General features: G+C 34.5%; 1 protein-coding gene across 3 annotated transcripts in view; it reads right to left on the bottom strand.

Annotated features, from left to right (window-relative positions):
- The window catches only part of SYDE2 (synapse defective Rho GTPase homolog 2), a 43,821-nt gene that overhangs the window by 12,841 nt on the left and 11,119 nt on the right, over nt 1-19,861 (bottom strand). For all 3 annotated transcript variants that reach the window (XM_058538409.1, XM_058538411.1, XM_058538410.1), the window contains exons 3-4: nt 14,334-15,436; nt 10,235-10,361 (exon numbers count right to left, since the gene is read on the bottom strand). In XM_058538409.1, the coding sequence (XP_058394392.1) occupies nt 10,235-10,361; nt 14,334-15,436 (1,230 nt within the window). The remainder of the gene's footprint in view (nt 1-10,234; nt 10,362-14,333; nt 15,437-19,861) is intronic.

Here is a 19,861-nt window from a genome sequence, read left to right on the forward strand (position 1 = left end):
TGATTTTTTTCTAGTAGCAATCAGCAACCCAGATACAGGCTAGAAAAACAGACCAGTGCTTCCAGCCAAGATGGAACAATAGGGACTAAATTTACCTTTCTGCCTGCAACAACTGGCAACACAAGACAAAATATCTGAAAAAATCTATGTCCAACACATTGGACATCAGGCAAAGAAGGATAGTGATCTCTGATGGATGGGAGACAAACAAGGTGTGCCCATAACTGCCCCAGCTTACTCCCTGGAAAGACTTTCCAGGTCACAGTGAGAAAGTGGAAACCCAGGAAGCTAACAGGTCTAGCTAAGTTGAGGAGAGAAAGCTAGAAGTCTAAGGAGGCCAAAGTGGCTACAGCTTGCAGGACAGAGTATTAGAGAGTCAAGAGATGCCCAGAAAGAACTCTGGAGATCTGCAAGGATCCCCCTGAGTCTTCATCTGAGTACTGATCAGAACATGCAGGTAAGGAAACTACCCAAGGCTGGGGAAAGAACCACCCAAAAGGATTAGAGGGAACAATTTGGGGAGCTTACATTGGCTGGCAATAGCTCCTGTTCTGAGCAACCAAAGTGGAAAACTTCATAATTCATGGCATTTGGATACAGTACTGTTATAGGTTGAACTGTGTCCCCCACAAAAAGATATATTTAAGTCCTAACCTCCAGTACCTTAGAATGTGACCTTGTTTGAAATAGGATCTTTAAAGAAGAAATCAAGTTAAAATGAGGTCATTAGGGTGGGCCCCAATACAATATGACTGATGTCCTTATAAAAAGGGGAAATTTGGACACAGAGACAGACATACACAGAGGGCCATGCACATGGGAAGAACATCATGTGAAGACAGAGGATTGGAGTGATCTATCTACAAGCCAAGGAATGCCAAAGCTTGCCAACAAAATGCCAAAAGCCAGGAAGAAGCAAGGAAGGATTCCTCTACAGGTTTCAGAGGGAGCAGGGCCCTGCTGACACTTTGATTTTGGACTCCCAGCCTCCAGAACCACAAGACAATAAATTTCTGTTGTTTTAACCACCCACTTTGTGGCACTTTGTTACGGTAGCCATAGGAAACTAACATAAGTACATAGAAGGGTTTTGCTTCAGTAGTGAATCAAAGAACTAGAAAAAGAGGATCCTCGTTTAAAAGCTGCTCTCATTCTGCTTAAAAGCATAACTAAAAAGGATCCAACTCTTTCCAAGTTACTTAACTGCATACCAGAACAAAGCTCAAAAGTATTTATAGGAATACAAAAATATCCAGCACCCCAGAAGGTAAAATTCACAATGTCTGACATCCAATAAAAAATTACCAGCCATATAAAGAAGCAGGCAAATATGACCTATAATGAGGAGAAAAATCAATTGAAGCTGACCCAGAAATGACATAGATGATAGAATTAGTAGACAAGGACATTAAAAGTTATTATATGGTATTTCATATGTCCAAGAAGCTAGAAGAAAGACTGAACATGTTAAGTAGAGACATAGAAGGTATGAAAAAGAAATCAAACTTCAAGTAGTGAAAACTAAAATGTCTGGGCCTTAAAATATAGTGGATGAGATTAATATCAGAAGAAAAGATTAATGACTTGAAGAGACAGCAATAGAAACAATTTAAAATGAAACAGATTAAAAAAAAAAGACTGGAAAAAATGAACAGAGTATCAGTGAACTGTAGAACAAATACAAGTGATCTAATATAGGTGTAACTGAAGTCTTTAAAGGAAAGGGGGCAGTAGAGGATGGTTGGTGAGTCAAAATCACAATCATAGAGATTTCAACACCCCTTTCTCAACATGTCAAAAGAAAACAAGTAAAGGCATGGAACAACATTATTAATCAACTTGACTGTATTGATAATTATAGCATATTACATCCCAAAACACCAGAATACACATTCTTTTCAAGGGTTCAAATGGGACATTCACCACAAAAGATCATATGGTAGGCCTTAAAATAAGTCTAAATAAATACAAAAAGATTCAAACCACATGAAGTGTGTTCTATCATTACAATTGAATTAAATGAGAAATTAATAATAGAAAGATATCTGGAAAATTCCCTAAATATCTGACACAAACTAACACACTTCTAAATAACCCTTGGGTCAAAGAAGAAAGCAAAAAGAATATTAGAAGTATTTTGAACAGAATGAAAATGAAAACACAACATAACAAAATTTGTGGGATGCAGTTAAAGCAGAGTTTAGAGGGAAATCTATAGCACTAAATGTCTACATTAGGAAAGAAGGAAGGTCCCAAATCAATGGCCTGTTTCCATCTTAAGAAACTAGAAAAAGAGGAGCATATTATATTCAAAGTAAGTAGAAGGAAAATATAAAGATCAGAGTAGAAATTAATGAGATAAATAATAGAAAAACAACAGAGAAAATCAACAAAATCAAAAGTTGGTTCTTTGAAAAGATCAACAAAATTGACAAATCTTCAACTAGGCTGATCAAGAAAAAAAGAGAGAAGACTCAAACTACTAAAATCAGGAATGAAAGAGGGGACATCACTTTCAACCTTACAGAAATAAAAAGGATTATAAGTGAATACTATGAACAACTATATGCCAATAAATTAGATAATTCAGATGAAAGTTAGAACTCATAGAAAGATATAAACTACTGAAACTGACTCAGAAAGAAACAGAAAATCTGCATGGACTTATAACACGAGATTGAATTAGTAATTTTAAAACTTGCCACAAAAGAAAGCCCAGGCCCAGATGGTTTTACTGATAAATACTACCAAATATTGAAAGAAGAATTAATACCAATTCTTCACAAACTCTTCCCAAAAATAAAACAGAGGAGAATACTTCCCAACTCACTCTATAAGGCCAGTATTACCACGATACCAAAAACCAGACAAAGACGTTGCAAGGAAACTAGAAACCAATATCTTTTAGGAACGCAGACACAAAATTCCTCAACAAAATACTAGCACACTAAATGCAGAAATACATTAAAAAAGAATAAAAGAGTATACATCATGACCAAGTGGGATTTATCTCAGGAATGCAAGGTTGGCTTAACATCTGAAAACCAATTAATGTAATATATCAATAGAATAAAGGACAAAAACCACATGATCTTTTCAAAAGACTCAGAAAAGTCACTGAACAAAATTCAGCATCCTTTCATGCTAAAAACACTCAAAAAATTTGGAATAGAAGGGAAGTTCTGCAATCTGATACAGGAGATCTATGAAAAACTAGCATCATAACTAATAGTCAAAGACTGAATGCTTTTCTCCTAAAACCAGGAATAAGATAAGGATGTTCACTCTTGCCACTGCTGTTCAACATTATATTGGAGGTTCTAGCCAGGGCAATTAGGCAAGAAAAGGAAATAAAAAGGATCCATTTTGGAAAGAGAGAAGTAAAACTACGTGTATCTATTTGCATATGACAATCTTGTATATAAAATCCTAAGGAATTCACTAAAAAAACTAATAACGAGTTTAGCAAAGTAAAAGATCAATATGCAGGGCCGGCCCCGTGGCTTAGCAGTTAAGTGCGCGCGCTCTGCTGCTGGCGACCCGGGTTCGGATCCCGGGCGCGTACCGACGCACCACTTCTCTGGCCATGCTGGGGCTGCGTCCCACATACATCAACTAGAAGGATGTGCAGCTATGACATACAACTATCTACTGGGGCTTTGGGGGGAAAAAAATAAATAAATAAAATCTTTAAAAAAAAAAAAAGGTCAATATGCAAAAATCAACTGTATTTCTATACACTAAAAATGAACAGTCCAAAAAGAAAATTAAGATAACTCCATTTACAATAGCATCAAAAATAATTAAATATTTAGGAATACATTTAACAAAAGAAGCACAAAACTTGTACTCTGAAAACTAAAAATCAGTTATGAAAGAAATTAAAGAATAACTAAATAGATGGAAAGCTATCTCATATTCATAGATCAGAAGACTTAATACCGTTAAGATGACAATACTCCCCAAATTATTACAGATTCAATGTACAAGCTATCAAAACCCCAGCTAGCTTTTTCACAGAAATTTACAAGCTGATCCTGAAATTCATATGGAAATGCAAGTGACCCAAAATAGCCAAAAAGTCTTGAAAAAGAAGAACAACACTGGAGGACTAACACCTCCCAATTTCAAAATTAACTAGAAAGCTTCAGTAATCAAACCAGTGTGATACTGACAAAAGGACAGACATACAGATCAATGAAATAGAATTGGGTGTCCAGAAATAAACCCTCACATTCATGGCCAATTGATTCTTGACAAGGTCCAAAGACAATTCAATGGAGAAAGACTAGTCTTTTAACAAATGGATTCTGGATTGGTCATTTGTATGTTAAAATCACTTAGGATGATGGCAGAACTTTGGTTGGAAATATAAACATAGGAGAGATATCAAAGTCTTCACTGAATAAAGGGGAATGTCCAAGAGTTCTGTAGATGATGTTAAATATTAGATAGGAAAGGTAAAGGTGGTGTAGGAATGTGCCATAAGCCTCAAGAGAACCTTATTCCTCAAGAAAGTATAAGTTTCTACTCAAAAGTGAAAAGATAATAATCTGGAAATAGCACTGGGGAACCAAGAGAATACTGACCAAACTTCTTCCTTGACATATATGAAGAGATATGACATACATAAAGTGCTTGGAATATCATAACAATCAATACATGTGATGATAATGATAAAGCATTTTGTACACATTAGGCATGCAATAATTGTTTATCCCTATTCCTTAACTTATACCATGTGATCTTTACTACTATCATTAGTTTTGCAGTCTAAACCCACCCACACTGAATAGCAACATTCAGTGTAAAGAGGACAAGTGAGTTACAATTAGAAAATGGAAATGCAATTTTCCATAGCTGCCAAATAAAAAAACTACTAACCCCCTAGGGCATGATTTTTAAAACAAGGATTCCATATTTGTTCCTTGACAAAGCAAGACTTGTTAGTTCTAACAAAACTCAATATGCCTCTCAAGTTTGAGACTTGCCCTATTATGCAATCATATTAAATTAAAACCTAAAAGATTCCCAGAAAAGATAACTTTATAACTTAGCGAAACATATATTTCAAATCTCATTATCTTTTATATAATTAATATACTAAACAACCATAATATAAATGGAAATTTTAAATTAATCCAAGTTCAAGATAACTTATTTCACTATAATTTGAGGGCAAATAAAGGAGAATTATTATTAACAAATATATTAAGCACTTAAAAGTATGCTCAATGAAAATTACGTTCAATGAAGTAAAAGTTATAGTTTCTTTTCTATAAGCAGACAAAGAGTTCATAGGAAAAATAAAAGATTTTCTAAAATGATACAGAAAGGAGGTATTTACACTATGTTTTGACATATACTATGTAACTACTCATAGACCTAAAAATTAGCTATATGGCCTTATCCCAAAAACTTAGTGACAGACAGGAGCATCTTAAGCCATATTGCCTTCTTTGTATCTTTCAAACACTTTGGGGACATAAAAACCTTAAGATAATAAGTTTGTGGTGACAATCTTTAACACTATAGGAGCTACTTAAGAGAGACTTGGGGAAAAGTTATAATGGAAAAGTTTAGTACAACACAGTAAACCTTTTATCACGTACTTGAAGAAAATGCAGGCAATTATAGGTAAATAAAGAACTGGCTCTGGCTACATCTCTTAAGCTGCTCTGTAATAGTTTGCTCTGTAATAGTTAGATACTATGAAACCATATGCCTCTCATCTGCATAGGCACAAGGACCAACTATACAGGAAAGTTCTACTCATCCCCATGATGGGATATAGGTATCACCATACTAAAGGAAAAAAAAAGCATTCTAATCACTAAAACTACTTCTACCTCTCAGAGGCTGGTTTGTAGTACCCGTATTTTATTAATTCTCAACCACAAAATTGTTCTCTCTGCCTAGAACTCTGGCCCCAGATCTTTCAATGGTTAACCATAGGTGTTCCTCCTTGTATATTAAAACTAGCTGTCTCTGTGTCTGTATTCCTTTTTAGACTAATATTCTTGAGGGCAGAGATTATCTCTTACCCCTCATTGTATTCCAAATACCCTAGCAAAGTATCTAGCATACAGTAAGCATTCAATATATGATGGTTGGATGGATATCATCTTTCTACTAGCAATAGCAAGACTATGAAGATTAATATACTACACAACCTCACTCTTCAAGTGAGACTCTGTCCCCTGGGAAAGTGCCCTTATCCTCTACCAGCCCCCACCATAAGAAAAGATTAACTCACTAGAACAAGAATATTGAAAATACAGGTACAGAACCACGAGAATCATTCTTCCTCAGGTAAAACTTACATAGATAGTAAAGATATATTAGAGTAGGTAAATTTGAATGTAGAATCACTGACGTTTCCTGAAGTTAGCACTACAAATTAATTTTTAAAATTCATTAATCTACCCCACCCTACCTCATTTCCTCTTTCTGAACTTACTGCTTTCATTAGCCATACTCTATATGCGTTACTCAGATCAAATGGCTCTCATATACTGCCTCAGTATATTTTGGTTGCTAAATCCATGAGCATTCCTCAATGTTTTGCATTCCTTAGTGTTTATACAGTTTAGACCTCTGTGTTCAACCCAGGTGAAGAAAAACAGAAGTAATTGTAAGTGGAAGTTAATGTGCCAGAGATCAGAGAACATATGTATGATGGGAAAAATGTATATTTACTAAGTCTAAGTGAAGAAAATTATTAATGGTTTAAAGATAATTTCTGGCTTATTTCTGATCAAGTTTTCTTTCAAAGGAAAATAAAAGAATTAAGGTAGGACTAAAATCAGAAAAAGGTATGGCCAAATGATCTTTTAAGTACTGAACCCAGATACTGATTGTGTAGTACTGACACATGAAGTCTATTTTACAGTGGGCAGACACATTCAAATTGAATTTTCCTCCTCAGGAGACTTATTCTTTTCTAATAATCACTAAATAATAAACATTTTGACTTTTCTAATTTCTTCTATTGTTCTCTTTGGTGAGTAAGTCCCATAATAACTATGAATAGATTTCATACCTTAAATTTTGTAACTGACTGAAAAAACCTGGTTGGTCAGGCGTACTTCATTCTATTCCAGACAAACCAACTACTAAGAACATATTCAACTGTAAGTAAACTCTTTCACTCACTTCATTAATTTCTCATTTTTTAGACCTACTGAACTGTTAATTATATTTCAGTTTACTCAGAAATGTGAGTTCACATGGAACAAACACATGAAGCAACACCATTACTGGCCAATTTCCCAAATCAACAATACCCTTTATTTTGAGAAACGATGACACCTTGTGTATAATTTATTGCAATTCCAGTGATATTTCTCAGACAAATCTTAAATCATTTCACTGGTTTTTTATCAAGAAAGAAAATAGCTCTGGGTTCTTTTGAAAAGCAGTTTTACTGAAATGGAATAATATAAAGAATATAGCCAAGAAAATTATGGAAATTCTCAATTTTAGAAAAGTATGCTATAATTCTAACATTCATTGACCTATTGTTCTTATCTACTGCATATGCTGCAAATCTCCAACTAAGGACCTTCTCTTATAGCAAATAATCAATTCAAACTACATCATTTCATCTTTTTAAATCATGTATGTTTGACATAATTTTTATTTCTAAGATAAGGCTTCACCAAGACAAAATCTCCTTTCATTTACTTATAGAGTGTAATTCCCTGAGAATTGCTATTTATAAAATTTCTCTTTAATGAATTCATAAAATGGGTTCTTTGCTGATTTTGTTAATTACATATTAAGGAAAAATTCTACTTTTTTGTATAAATGATCTTTTTTTAATAGAAATGATAAGCCTTCTTCCTTTATGAAAATAAAAGTAACCATTATTTCTTTTTTTTTTTAATTTTATTTATTTATTTTTTTTCCCCCAAAGCCCCAGTAGATAGTTGTATGTCATAGCTGCACATCCCCCTAGTTGCTGTATGTGGAACGTGGCCTCAGCATAGCCTGAGAAGCAGTGCATCGGTGTGCACCCGGGATCCGAACCTGGGCCGCCAGCAGCGGAGCGCGCGCACTTAATCGCTAAGCCACAGGGCCGGCCCCCATTATTTCTGATTTGCTAAAATTTATAAGAAATAAAAAGTGCCTTGGTTCGTTTTCTCTTAGAATTAAAATGCTTGGGATCAAAGTTTTGGTTATCCAAGAGTATACATTAAATACTCTATGAAAATACAATCATTCAGAGTTCAGAGACTGGGAATCTCAACTATTAGAAAGCCTCAATCCTAAAAGTAAGCTTTAAGGGTTTCAACTAACAAAAATCCTTTAATATGTGCAAGTGGAACCTTCCTCAAATTCTCACCTAGAAAATTAATTGTATGTAAAATAAGAAAGCAAATTAGAAGAGATAAACAAACACCATTACAGCAAGGAAAAAAATGGTAGTTGACAGTAGAGACAAGGGAAAGAACTATCAAAATACATAAGAGATGTGAAGATCCATACCAAAGCATCTATAGGTGAAAAGATATGATATCAGATATGCTCAAAACAATCCAAGTTTGGGGAGAATCAAATGAGGGCTATAAATGAAACAGGTTTGGTCATGTGTTGTTTATGGAAGCCAGGTGATGGATAAAGAGGGTTTATCACAGTATTCTCCCTACTTTTATATATGCTTGAAAACTTTGCTAATAAAAACAACAACAAAAACACAGAATTATAAGCCAGTAGTCCCTGAAGATATCAATTAATTAGGAATAATCTCCTAATAGCCCAATTCAAAGGGCTTTTTTCTGTTCTCATCTTATATGATCTCTCCACAGAATGACACTGCATTACACCTTTCCTTACACTCTGTTGTCTTGTTCCCCAAACTTTCTGACTCCTTTTCTCTCAGTCTCTTTAGCTGTTTCTTCTTTCTTTGCCTGCCTCCAAAGTTTGGAGATCCTCAAAGTTCTTGTCTTTTCAAACTTCATGGACATTTGCAAGGTGTTAATTACAACTATGTGCCAATGTCCCTCAAATTGCCATTTTCCACCTCCCTCTCCCAGGGGTACTAGAAGTGTGTTTCCAATGCTGTACTTTGCTATACTTTGGATTATATTCACCACTTGGGTAAATAAAAGACCCCTCAAATTCTACTCCATCCTCTCCTTAGCTATAGATGAGTACTTGCAACTTTGCTTGATGTATCCGCTTGGATCTCCTCCTAGTACCTCAAAGTCAATATATAAATTTGAAAAGAAACCCAATTCATAACCTTTCTCTCCATTTCTCCACTAAAAGCAGTAGCTCTCCTCTCAGCTTTCTTTTTTTTTTTTTTTGTGAGGGAGATCAGCCCTGAGCTAACATCCGTACTAATCCTCCTCTTTTTGCTGAGGAAGACCGGCTCTGAGCTAACATCTATTGCTAATCCTCCTCCTTTTTTTTCTTCCCCAAAGCCCCAGTAGATAGTTGTACGTCATAGTTACACATCCTTCTAGTTGCTGTATGTGGGACGTGGCCTCAGCATGGCCAGAGAAGCGGTGCGTCAGTGCGCCACCGGGATCCCAACCCGGGCGGCCAGTAGCCTTAACCGCTAAGCCACAGGGCCAGCCCTCAGCTTTCTTATTTCTGCTAATGGTACTCAATCAACCAGCTGTCAAAATCATGTTTGTTTGGGCCCTCTCCTCATATCCTTTCAATTCTATTCTTTCCTATTGCTACTGCTACAGTACTCCTTCAGCTCTCATTACCTCTTTGCTGGGATTACTGCCAAGGCTCCCTAACTGGTTTTCCTTCCCCTGGTCTCTTCTAATTTCAATCTATCACATAGAGTTGCCAGATTAATATTCCTGAAGACTATCTCTAAAGATTTCACTCCCTGCTCAAAAATCTTTGATGGATCCCCTCTGCCTAGTAAACAAATCTAAATTTTCTAACCAGATAGTCAATGCCTTTACATTACCTAAGCTCCAGTCAAACTGACCTCTAATGGCATCTTATTTATCCCTTTATAAAAAGGTACCCTTTTCCTTTTGCTAGCTACTACAGCTAATTCAATGTAGCTCTTCCCCCAGAATTTGCTGGCTGTTTAAGGGCAGGGACCTCCCCAGAGAAAATAACACAGTAGTGTTCGTGAAAGAAGGAAAATAAGACTTCAGAATAAAACCAAATTAAATTTAGGCTACAAAATAGTATTTCAGTTCTCTCTCCTGCAGATGTAGTTTTTCCAGAATGCGTACATAAAATAAAATCTATTTATTACCTGTTATTACATTTATATCTGGGTACTGGTTTTCACACAGCCCAACAGCTTTGCTATCCCTCTCAAAAGCCTCTCGAAGTTCTTTCTTGACTGCTGCCGAACCACATAATCGGTACAGGCCTACTACCTAGAAATAAAATTATGGCCACATTATGGTAAATATATAAAAATATATATATAATAGTACAGTATGTATAAATCACGTAAACTTAGCAATCAACTATGTTCTAATGGCATTTATTTTAAAATACCTAAAACATAGCTTTTGAAATCTCACCATAGATTATATTGATTAGTTTAATAAAAACATTCTATTCTTTCATTTAAATTCAAACAATATACTATGATTTCTGTAGTGCTGGTTATCTTATCTTAAGCAAAGATACAATCTCTTCCCTTTAGTCTTATATGCTCAACCGATATCTCCATGCCCCAAGATCATGCCCTTTCACATCTTTTGCTCTAGACTGAAGTAACAGCACAGTGGTTAAATAGGGGTTTTGGATTCATAAAGCCCCACTTTATCACATCACTCTTTGCTTGGTGAATTTGGGCAAGTTATTTAATCTCATTAAAACTCAGTTTATTTATCCATAAAGAAGAATACACTAGTTGAAATAAGGTTCCAGTAAACTACTGGCATAAAGTTATCTTTTTAGAAAAAAAAGATTCTTAGGAAGAAATAAAAACAAATCTAGGATTTCTTTAACTTATCAAATTAACTGATTATAAAGTGATGGAAGAAATTTAACTAAAATAATATATTAAAGGTAGGATAAAATCTCTAATTCAAAATGTATATAAGACGCACAGACACCACCCACCCTCCCCTTAATCTACATTAAAAAAATTTGTTTTTTGGGCCGGCCACATGGCTTAGCAGTTAAGTGCGTGCGCTCCACTGCTGGCGGCCCGGGTTCGGATCCCGGGTTCGCACCGCCGCACCGCTTCTCCAGCCATGCTGAGACCGCGTCCCACATACAGCAACTAGAAGAATGTGCAACTATGACATACAACTATCTACTGGGGCTTTGGGGGAAAAAAGTAAATAAATTAAAAATTATAAAAACAAAAAAGAAACAAATCTTTTAAAAAAAAATTTTGTTTTTTAAACAGTTCATACAAGTTCTAAAATATTAAGTCTTAGGAAGTTCACTATAAATTCATGAGAAGAAATCAGCATGGTATCTGTAAAGAGAAAACATGCCTGATTAAGCAATGGGAGTTTTTAAAAAGAATAAACCTTCAAGAACATTAAGGAAAATAAGTGGTTGTCACCTATACTTCCATATTATAGACTACTTAGGAAGTTCAATCACCTTGAATTGAAGGAAGTTATGGATAAAAAAATTATTTCAAGACAGAAATAAATTAAAAACAAACAATGGGGATCCCCAAGGAGTTGGACTAGGAATCACTTTAAATGTTATAAATGATCTAGAGGAAGAAATCACAAATGAAATTTCCAGGTTTACTTATGACACTAACCTCTTCTGAGTCATTAAATAACTGATAGAATATACTAGAGAAGGTGGGAAATATAGGCTATACAGGAAAGTGTCAATATGTATACAGGGAAATTTATCCAAAATATTTTCAGATGATAAGCTATTAAGTATTCATTGAAAGATAGTAAAGAACCTACAATTATCTCCAAGAGAAGGTAGTGCAAGGTGCTGCTACATTCAAAAGAATCAACATAATACAGAAAACCAAGGAATGTACTGGGAAAATAATTCAAATTTCCTATTCTTATCCACATTCAGGGTGCATTCACACTGAGAATAGCATGTGCTATGCAGGTTACATCATTGCAAGAAAGACATGGTAGAACCGCAGATGATCCAGAAAATAAAACTAAAATATTAAACAGGATCAAAGGAAATGCTACCACATTAGAAGAAACTAACTTGAGTAGCGCCTTTCTGGTATAGGCACACTTAGGTGTCACAAAATCCCATAATAAGGATGTATCCCCTTGAACTTGAGGATATGAACCTAGAAAAAATTAAAGAAAGTAATACTTCAAAAGTAAGTAATAAATTAATGGAATATGATATGCCAAGCTTAAATTACACATATATACTTTTTAAGGTGAATAAAGGAAGGAAGATCTAATATAGATACTTCAAAGAAAGGATATTTTAACATATATCCCTAACTCCAGAGGCTGACTTTTGAATCAAACACTTGAAGTACATGCTTGATGCCTCTATCCAAGACAGAATCCGTACTGGATGGACCATGAGTACGATTTCTATACTTTTTCCCATTGGAAGCAGGAGATAGGTGGTAGTAGTCTTCAAAGCATTTGGAAGATGCCATAAACTATTTTGGTATGACTATCAAAACTTGATTTTTATGGTGAAAAAACAAGAATAATTACTGACTAAAAAGGTAAACAAAATTTAAGCAGTGTGCTGGTCTGTAAAATGCAGGCACAATAAGCCTCTTTTTGTGGGTGCTGGGGTGCAGGGGGCTGGGAGAGGCAAAAGAAATAAAACAAAAAGAAGTGTTTAAAAAGTACAGCTCCAGATGTACAATTGTAAAATTTACTATTTTTAGTTCACAGGAAATAACTCTTTTTTAAAATAAATCTTTCTAAACGCTAAGTACAGAAATAAAAAGCACTGCCAAAAAATGTTTTCTTGGTATTTAAAATAAGTTTTAACAGTCTTATACACCTGATTTTTATAAAATATTTCAGAAAATATACTGTAAAAGTACAGTGCTATTTGAGTTACTTATTTTAATATAAAATTGTAAAAGTTTCTGTTTAGTAATTAGCTGTAAAATCTGCCTAATCTCTGACCTCTCTACAGGCTGCCTGAAAAAAAATGGAGGAAAAAAAGAATCTTAAGAAAACACTAACTGGACCAACAGTTGGATTGAAAACTAAAGGCCTCATTCCCACACAGACAACATAAATTCGACCTGATAGAATTGTATATCTGAGAAGAGGCTTCAAAAGTTCAGATGCCCTACCTCTCAGCTTCAGGAACCTATTGCATCTGTTTTTATAGATACAAGTAAATAAGACCCACAGAGATTAAGTGACTTGCCCAACATCACACAGCTAATAATCGGAGGAGAAATCAGAATCCAAGTTTCCTGCATCTTAATACAAAATTCCACTAACTTATGCTGTTTCTATAGTTTCCATGTTAAGTTCAAGGTAGGTTATTTTAAATTCCTTTCTATATATAAAGAAATCATATTCCAGATATTGTGATATTTACTCTTGATATTTATAACTAATGTTATAAATTCTGATAGGACTAAAGTAGAAATATCTCAGAACATGATTTTTAGGCTTAATTTGTGTTGCAAAAATGCATATAAACAATTACTTGTACCTCAGAACAATACCCTCAGTCATATGCTGTTTCTCATTGTCATAGTCTATATGTATAATGAAAATAAAGAAAGATAAGGTCTACTAACTGGTGAACATTTACATATCTTGTTACAAATAATGTCAGGTTTTTTGTTTGTTTTAATGGGCTGCTTTTACCTTCTTATTTAAAAGGAAAAGAGAATGAGATATGTTTTTATTAGTAGGACCTCTCCTCATCCTCCACGCTATCCCAAAGTTAAGAGACAGATAAGCTTATGCTTTCCAAAGAGTGAGTCTGAGGGAGCATAGGGAATAAAAGCAGGGAGTTAATTTCAGGAGTAAAGCAGAATTGTAAGATTCACTGTTGGAACTCGCTACCACAAGAATGTCAAACCATGCAGAAACATTCCTTAAATTAATTTATTTTTGCCTATGTTATCAGCTCTGGCTTTTCCTAGGAATGCCATTGTAAAGCTATCTTGATCCCTAGGTATAAGGCATCTGCAAGTCTGTATCAACATAAATTGTGGAACCATCCTAGCATGCTCTCAATCATTGACAACACAGGTTAAAGTATGAATTATATCCTAAACAGTAATGGAATAAAAATAAAGAATAGGAATGAGAAAATGTCTAAATTAGATTATTTTTTTACCTTACCTTGGGTTCCTTCCCCTAAGACTCGCTATAAATAAATTTACTTAACTGATTAATTTAGATAGATAGATAAGAGGGTAGTAGAGAAACACAGTGAAATAATACCTGACAGCCTCTCTTTTCAATTTCCATAACACATTTCTGTATCAGAAGTGGCACCATCAACCCTGTGTTTTCCTTCTCTACAACTTTTCGAATATCAACACCAAATATTTCTGGTTCTCGATTTATATCTAGTCCACGAAGAGAATTCTCCCACTGTTCCAAAAGAGTCACTTTCACATAAATAAGACCTCTAGGTTCAAGTTTGACAGCCAATTGATGTGTCTTTGTCACTCTGAATAAGGTGGGGAGAACAACAGTTCCATGGCAACACACTCGATTTTTTCTTGGAGTGGGTTCCCAACTGAATACTACTAATTTCAAATGCTGTGCATTTTCAATTTCTATGTTGAAAGTGTGATCCATGTCTAAAAATGTTGTCCGACACGTGAGCAAAGCTGTTCTTGCTTTGTTTACTGAATCTACCTGAATTGCACAAAAGACATCTTTTGAATCTATCCGAGGTGGTTTTAAATCCTCAGCACCATAGAAATGCACACTCATGAGCCCAGATATGTACTGTGAACACTTAGGTTGATCAGAAAAGCTATAATGTCTAAAAGCATCAATGTCTATGTCATTCTTGCTACAACTATTTGGAATTATTTCTTTTCCCTTTCCAAATTTGTTTTCAGATCCATGTTTGCTAGATTTAGCTATAAGTTCAGGTGAATCTCCATCACTGAGGTAACCACCTTTGCAGGAATACTCAGAACTCATAGAGGTTTTCTTCTGGTAGCTGGGCTGAGAAGATACACTGGTATCAAGATGATATCGACTTATAACATTCCTCCTAGCAGCTGTGGCTGTGTTCCCAGAAGACAGAATAACAGTATGATGAATTTCTTGACAGTTACATTTAGACAAGGAAGGAGTACTGTCTGGACTGTTTACATAATTCAAGCTTCCTTTAATGCTCAGTTTTCGGCTAAGTTCTGGCAACCTTTTCATTTTCATGGAAAGTTTCCTCACAGTTCGTGGAGATTTTATTTTATCCGGGAAAGACCAATTAATTGAACTGCCTTTTTTCACAGGGCTAGGGCTTGGAGAAGATGGTTCTATAACTCCCAATTCAGTCTTATTTGTAGCAGCTAGGATCCCAGGACCTTAAAAAAAAAGAGATTATAAGTTGATATGTTTTGATTCCTACTTTTTTTCCTACTTTATAAACCATCAACTTAACAGACTCTCACAGGGACAGAAATTTTTCCGTTGTCTCATCTCAATGGGGAGATTTAGTTATAAGTTTAGGTGAATCTCCATTACAATGTTCAAGCAGAATATCAAGGATCTCCAAATGGCTTACAGTGGAAAGAAGCATCTCCCTCTCCATCTGCTTTTCTATTCTGAAGGTTTGGAGGAAGGGTAATCTACGTTCCTTTTAAAGTATTCCCACTGCAATATACTTCAGGGAGTATGTTATTTTATAACTGTAGACAGTGAATATCAGAGGAAATTAGGAAAGCTTCTTACCTTAATGTTTACCATATTAAAACACTTATTTTAACATATTTCCTATTTTAACATGTTTATTTAGAAATCCTACTTTAATATAAGAATGTTTCCTCTATATTTATAATCCTCTAAAAACTAAATTTTATCACATAGCAGTGCTGGTTAAAAAAATGGTTAAAAACCAAACAAGTTTATAATTTTGACAACTAAGTGCCCCTCCTTGTTCTAAAATCCTATTAGAACATATCACCAAAGATTATATAGAATGAAATCTAGTCAACCAAGAATAATTGAATATTGAATATCATAAATCTAACTGAATAATTTTCAAAACTATCAAGACATTTTCTTTCTTGTATTATTTGTATACAATAATTCCCTAAAACTTCAAAAGCTAAATTAGGGCCTTTCCTTGCATTTTCAACATATCAAATAACAAGGCAGAGATAAAAATAAGTTTTCTTATAATTTTCAGTTTTCATAAAGAATAATGCATCGAAATGTTTTTGAATCTTTCTCCACACAAAAATAGCTTTATTTTTTTCTCAATGTCAAAATTATCCAGGTCTACAATAAAAAGTTTTTAAGCGGCTGGCCTAGTGGCGTAGTGGCTAAGTTTGTGTGCTCCACTTTGGTGGCCCGGGGTTCACAGGTTCGGATTCCAGGCACAGTCCTACACCACTCATCAAGCCATGCTGTGGCAGGCAATCCACATACAAAATAGTTCTGTTAGTTTCACCAATCAGATTAACATTAGCATTAGCCTATATACATTGGGTTTCCTAATATAACTAACCCTAGAGAGTTGATTTGAACCTCATCATATGGAAGCCTATGCAATGACAATAATATCTTGAAATTACTGGTGCAGATGTTAGCTCAGAAACAATCTTCCTCAAGCAAAAAGAGGAAAATTGGCAACAGATGTTAGCTCAGGGTCAATCTTCCTCACCAAAAAAAAAAGAAAAAAAATTTCTAAAGATACAAAGAAGTACAAATAAAGTAAATAACAGCCTAAACTACACTACCAAGAAATTAATGATTGTAAATATTGTGGTAAAATAATATTAAAATATGAATATTAATATGAAATGATTAATATTTATTATTAAAAATAATAATACCAGCTAACATTTACTGTGCTATACAACATACGAAAATTAATTTAATACTTCATATACACAGACTCTCATTCAATTCTCACAATAACCCTTTGAGTGAAGATACCACCAGCACCCCATTCTCCAGATAAGGACCTCACGCAGAGAGCTAACTTGTCCAAGATAACAAAGCTAGTAAATGGCAGAACCAGGATTCAAACGTAAGCACAGGCCTTCAGGGCCTGTGCTCTTAAATACACTTTCAGCCTCTCCATCCCTCTAAACATTTTTCTGTCCATATATATACACATTAAATTCATTTTTAAAGACCTTTTCTCAATGATTATTAAGAAGTTAAAGTATTCCATTTAACCTCAAACTTTCAATCTCCCAGTTAAAAAATAATAACGTACAGACTAATCAATTTCATTTTTATATTCAAACCTGTTCCTATAAGCTTTCATACCAATACAGCAAAATTAAAAATCTTCTAAAATCTAATATTACATAAACTTAACTGTTCCATTAAAGAAACAATCTAGTATTATCCCAATTATTTAAAGTTTCAATTAACTTTTCATACTTTATCTAACTATTCCTTATAAAGATCCCTAATGACCCTAATATCGGAGGCTACTCTACATAATACTAGAAACGAGAAAAAAAGTGTTTATTCATTTTAAAAATCAATAGATTAAATGACCTTTCTTTAAAGTATTAATCTCATAATCTCCCTCCACCCCTCTTAATGTGTCCTAATGACAAAGAAGTGGTTTCTTTACAGAGAAAGGACTATTTTAAGTATGCCTGCTAGGTTTTTCTGGTAAGCAACTAATAAGAAATGGAGTGTTGATAAACTAGACAAAGCATTCCCTTGTTCTGTAAATTGTAGCACAACTCCACTGGTCTAAAACATTCTATGGTCATCAGAGTCCTGCTTTAGTCTACAATCTATTTTGTCACAGTACAAAAAAGCTACCCAATATATTGAACTGCTCTAGGTTATATTAAATTATTAAGGAGTTTGATGTAACAGTCTGACTTTTTTTTATACATCGTGCATTAAATATTTCTTACTGAAGTCCTTAACTAATTATTAAAATGAAATACTGTTTATGTTAGCAATTTCTACTTCAGACAAGGCTGAATTGATCAGAACAAAAATGCTTTGTTGTCATAAAATCCAAGAGTGAAAATATTACCAAATTCAACCATCACTTAAAATTAAATCACAACTATACTAATCAAATTACAGACTTGCTATATGGGGAAGGCACAAAATGAAAATATTTAAATATAAATTTATGAACCCGACTAGAATCAAATGAACCTGGCAACTCTTTCAGCACCCAGAACAGTAACTGGTACATAGCAGAAACTCAGTGTTTACTGAATAAATGAATTACTCAGCTGAGAACCAATTGTTACCTGTAATTTGGTAAACCTTTTAGGAAATACAATATAGGAATTACCTATAGTAGTTACCAGCCATAAAGACCCAGTAATGATACTAAGAATCAGTTCTAATGAAGCAAAAAAGAGCATGATGAAAATCACTGCAACAGTAGTGGAAACAATCTATTAACACCTAACATTAGGGAACCAGTCAAACAGATTAGGGTACATCAACCCAATTAAATATTATAAATATTGGGAAACAATAACATTAATTTACATGTAATAATACAAGATGAAGATACCAAATAAAAATAGCAAAAACCAAAAATACTCCACTGTGATTGTAACTAGATAAAAGACACATACACATCTAGAAGTTAATAAGCAAAAAACAAGTCATAATTGTGTTAGGATGATTAAAAAATTGTTATTTATATTCAAAATACTTCAGCTTTCCTATTCCTTGATCAAAAATTATTTTGAAATTCAACCATTCTCTTTGCCTATTTCTCAACAGTTTTCTGCCAATGTTGCTAAAGAAAACAGATCACTAGGTAACCTCTGTGATCAAACTAAAACAAAAGGAGACTGCATATAAACCGTCTGAATATTTCCTTTGGTCAATTTAGGATTGTGCTTATTATATTTTAACAATATGTTTAAGAGAAGAACGACAGCAAGGACACATAAATGACAGCCTTACCGTACTTACAAGTTTTGGGATTTTTTTTTTTTTGTAACGTCTGTCAGTCTTTCTAGGTTCACAATTTGCCACAAACATAAAAAAAATCAAGTTTAAAGACAGTAACTTAAATCAAAGTGTGTATCACTTTAGACACTGGCTTTCTAACTTTGCTCTTATCCTCACGCCCTCTTGCGTTTTTGCACCATTCCACACCCATCACCATCCGCCATATTCTTGCAAGCCTTCCCTATCACTCCACCCTGATCGCAACCTACATTCCAAATTATTATTTTATATAGTATTTGTCCTCTCCTCATCGAGAATACAAAAGAAACATACACTCACTCTGGAAAATCAGTCTACAATTAGAAATGTACACACACACAAATGTTTAATTACCTTCAATCCCAACACCCCCGGGGTGGGTGTGGGGTGCAGAGGGGAAGATTAACATTTCCAGTATAGTTTTCAGTGTTTCTTTCCAAATTGACATTATACAGTACACACGGTATCATAACTCGCATTCTCTCTTAACAATATAACATTTACTCCATCTCCTCATATTTCTGAGAAAAGGATACCAGCCATAAAGACCCAGGTGAAAATTCCAGGTGAATTATCAAGCCTGCTACCACTATGGGCAACTAGAGCTAAAACTCCTAAGAAAACTCTGGGAAACAATGTAGAATTATCCCACTCAAGGTGGGAGCAGCTGGGGTAGTCCTACACCAACTCCTGTCAGTCCTTGGTTGAGAGGCACTCCTGGGCTCCCTGCAGAGAGACTCTCTAACACTTCAGAGAGAGTCTTCAAGCAGAGATGCAGATATTGATGACTGGAAATAGGGTGTCCCTATTTAAATAAGTAATAAAACTTAAGGGATATGGACAAGGTA

The sequence above is a fragment of the Diceros bicornis genome, chromosome 4 (genome assembly GCF_020826845.1).
Source record: "Diceros bicornis minor isolate mBicDic1 chromosome 4, mDicBic1.mat.cur, whole genome shotgun sequence".
In the NCBI taxonomy this organism is placed as follows: domain Eukaryota; kingdom Metazoa; phylum Chordata; class Mammalia; order Perissodactyla; family Rhinocerotidae; genus Diceros; species Diceros bicornis.